Source organism: Nicotiana attenuata, chromosome 10 (assembly GCF_001879085.1).
Source record: "Nicotiana attenuata strain UT chromosome 10, NIATTr2, whole genome shotgun sequence".
Taxonomy (NCBI): Eukaryota; Viridiplantae; Streptophyta; class Magnoliopsida; order Solanales; family Solanaceae; genus Nicotiana; species Nicotiana attenuata.
The window spans coordinates 39,785,655-39,788,948 of record NC_031998.1 but is presented as its reverse complement, the minus strand read 5'-3'; the positions used below and the strand labels follow the sequence as shown (position 1 = coordinate 39,788,948).

The window sequence follows — 3,294 nt, the reverse complement described above, 5'->3', positions numbered from 1 at the left end:
AAATATTCTAGTGAGGTGTGATAATCTTGACTGAAAAAGATACGTCATTCTCTCTGTGAAAACTTCGAAGAGTTACTATCCGAGAGATGGAAGGAAAAAACCAATCTTTCAAGAGCAAAATTGAACTTATTTAAATATGTTATTCTGCTATTGGTATGAAAATGAAAAAGATAATGACAATGCTTGCATCTAGTTCTGTTAATAGAAAATATAGCAACTAACAACAATATTAAATTCAGTATAATCCCATAACTGAGGTCTGGGGAGAATAGTGTACATGCAGACCTTATATCTACCTCGAAAAGATAAAGATGTTATTTTCGATAAACCCTCCGCTCAAGAAAAGATGAAAAAAAAGCAATAACAACAACAAGACAAAACGAAAAGAGAAAATATAGCAAAGATATAATAGTTCTTTTGCTACGTAATAATACAAGATACAACCATAGAAATATCATTTTAATATATGAGATACAAAGGAAACCAAGATTATGCATCACTCATATTTGGCTAGTATTATCAATATAAAATTCAGAGTCAACAATCCTTCCTATTTCAAGAACAAATTTCTCTTCTTTATACTTGTGATTTTTGCCATTTAGGATTGCCATAAATTTCCAGCCAACAATCTGCCCACAACAACAACAAAATATATCTGTAGCTGTGTGCAATTCAGAAAGTATCATTCTCTCCTCATTAAGTCCAAAAGTTATATTTACCATATTTCTTAACATGTATGCTTTTCCCATGAGGAAAAGAAAATCCTTCGAAATAAGATCATTAACAAGGGCAAGTTGGGTTTTGCAGAATTTGCAGTTGTAAGTTTTGCCTTCAAGATCCACCACAAATATCCTCCCCATTTTTTACACTAAATTAAGAGCAGAGAAATTAGAGAATAGAACAGAATAGAGAGGATGGTCTCCTATTTAAAGCAAAAAAAAAAAAAAAAAAAAGATGGAATCCTTGAGTGGATCTCTAGTATTAGATTTTTTGGAAATATAATAAATTAGAGTCCATTTTTTAATAAAGTAACTTATTCAAAAACTTAAATAATTGTATGGTTTTATATTTTGATTAAAGTAAATATGACGCTCATTTATCTGCTCATGCATAGACGTAGCGACAATGCCGCAGAATTTGAATACTACAACACTACTACAACTCTTGACTACGCGTGGAGCAAACATGTAAGAGCTTCTCTCTAACATTTACTCTTCTTGCCCAGTCATAAACTTCTTTCTTCTTTTCCATACAACAACAATCTATCCTAGCAAATATTAACTCCCTAAACTAAATAGCCTCCGAGAATGAATGATCCTACTCATGAAATAGATACAGAACACAACAATACAGACACCTCATATAGGTTCCATGCAAATAGATGATGCTAGCCCAATTCCAAAACAACCAACTTTTCTACAAACCCTTCTAACAAACAAATACCTATCACCAACGCTTAGTAATCAACAATCTTCAATTAATACTACTGGCCTCTCTGATGAAATCATCCAAAACAACACAGATGAGGACACCTTTATTCCAATTACTTCCAATGATAAATTACGTCTGTATGAACCTTGGAAGTATTCAGTAATAATAAAATTATTTGGATGGAAGATTGCACATCATATGCTAAGGAACAAGCTCCTAGCTCTATGGAAGCCAACTGAAGATCTTCCTATCTTTCATCTAGGATCTGATTTTTCCCTTATCAAATATCAAAAAGAAGAGAATATGATTAAGGCCCTACATGGAGGACCATGGTTTATACTAAACCACTTCTTATCAGTCCGAAAGTGGGAGCCCAAATTTATAGTATCATCTACGCAACTTACCTATTCAGCTATATGGGTTTGACTGCCGGAACTCCCGACTGAATTTTATGATTTGGAAATACTACAAAAGGCTCTAAACTTGGACAATTGTTAAAGGTGGACACATGCACCTCGAAGGTATGCACGTATCTGCATCGAGGTACCCTTAGAATAACCACTAAAAATGCATATACACATAGGACATCATCGCCAAACACTGCTATATGTGGAAGATTTGGTCATGCAAAAAGACGTTGCTCCTTCGTCACACATCCGCCAATGGAACAAACTACATTAAACGTGGCTGTAGCATCCTATAAGATGCCAAACTATGAACAACCTGAAGAAAGAGAAGGAAAACAGTCAACTTTGCACGGAAAGCCAACTATACATTTAAGAACAATAACACCGCCACAAGCAAGGTGGGTATATTGGTGGCGCAGCCTCTGGAGCAAACTACTACAGGTGAGTCCTCAAACTTTCCTAGGTCACATTTGGGCCAGCTAACCTACTCTAACACACACGTCCTTACAAGGCCCAATAAATAATTCACTAACAAATTTGACCCACTAGTTGACTTAGGACATTCTCCTGCTGAGAATGACCAAATGTGTACAAGCCCACCAAAATATGGCCCAAATAGGGAAGGTATATCCCCTCCAAAAGACAAACTGATGTTGTTTCCCTCTCTTGCCCAACCAATACATGGTATAGCCCCACAATCCTTTTTACCCAATGAACAATTTAATAAACTTACTTTTGACGTTTTTAACCCACCATCTCAAAGTTTTCATTGCTTAAATAATCTGCACACGCTTCCTAATATAACTCAGACACCTCAGCCTTCTTTTACACATAGCAGCCCAGTCATAAACCAAGGCCAATCCTTGAATGACAAATACTTATGTTCCTTAATTACACGAGTCAGCCACCTCCACACTACAACTAAGCATTTCTAAAGGAAGTTTGCATGCTACAGTTCCCTACGATATCAAAGATCCTAGGTCTTCTCAAGTACCTTCTGAACAACATGATTACATTTCATGTGAAGATCTGTCAAACAATTCTAAAACTCTAATACTATGTCGTTTACTTCAACTCCATCTCATGCATCGAGTGAAAACTTAATAAGCAAAGATCACCTAAGTTCTCAACTACTACCAGAACTCTTATGGCCTTCAAACAACAATACCTCTTCCCAGAATACTACTGGAGATTCACAATATGCAGATCCATCTTTTCCTGCCAACCATCAAAATACATACCTAAGGGAGAACATCCACAACAACAATCAGTTCTTCCATCTCCCAAGGCTAACCATGCAGGGGCCACAACTACCACATATTGCAACTCCATTGATCTACACATCTCAACAGATGACAATGGATCAACCACTCCAATCGTGGTTGGAGATGGGCCTGCAGGGTTATGGCCCGATTTTCACTATGGAGCAGAACAACTAGGAGGTTGTCCTACTAGT

The 3,294-nt window shown here is 36.5% G+C and overlaps 1 protein-coding gene across 1 annotated transcript; it reads right to left on the bottom strand.

Moving 5' to 3' along the window:
* LOC109233731 (protein yippee-like At5g53940) lies at nt 501–860 on the bottom strand. Its single transcript, XM_019399597.1, has 2 exons — nt 720–860; nt 501–629 (listed from the first exon to the last, which is right to left on the bottom strand). The coding sequence occupies exons 1-2, from the start codon at nt 858–860 to the stop codon at nt 501–503; spliced, it is 270 nt and encodes an 89-aa protein (XP_019255142.1).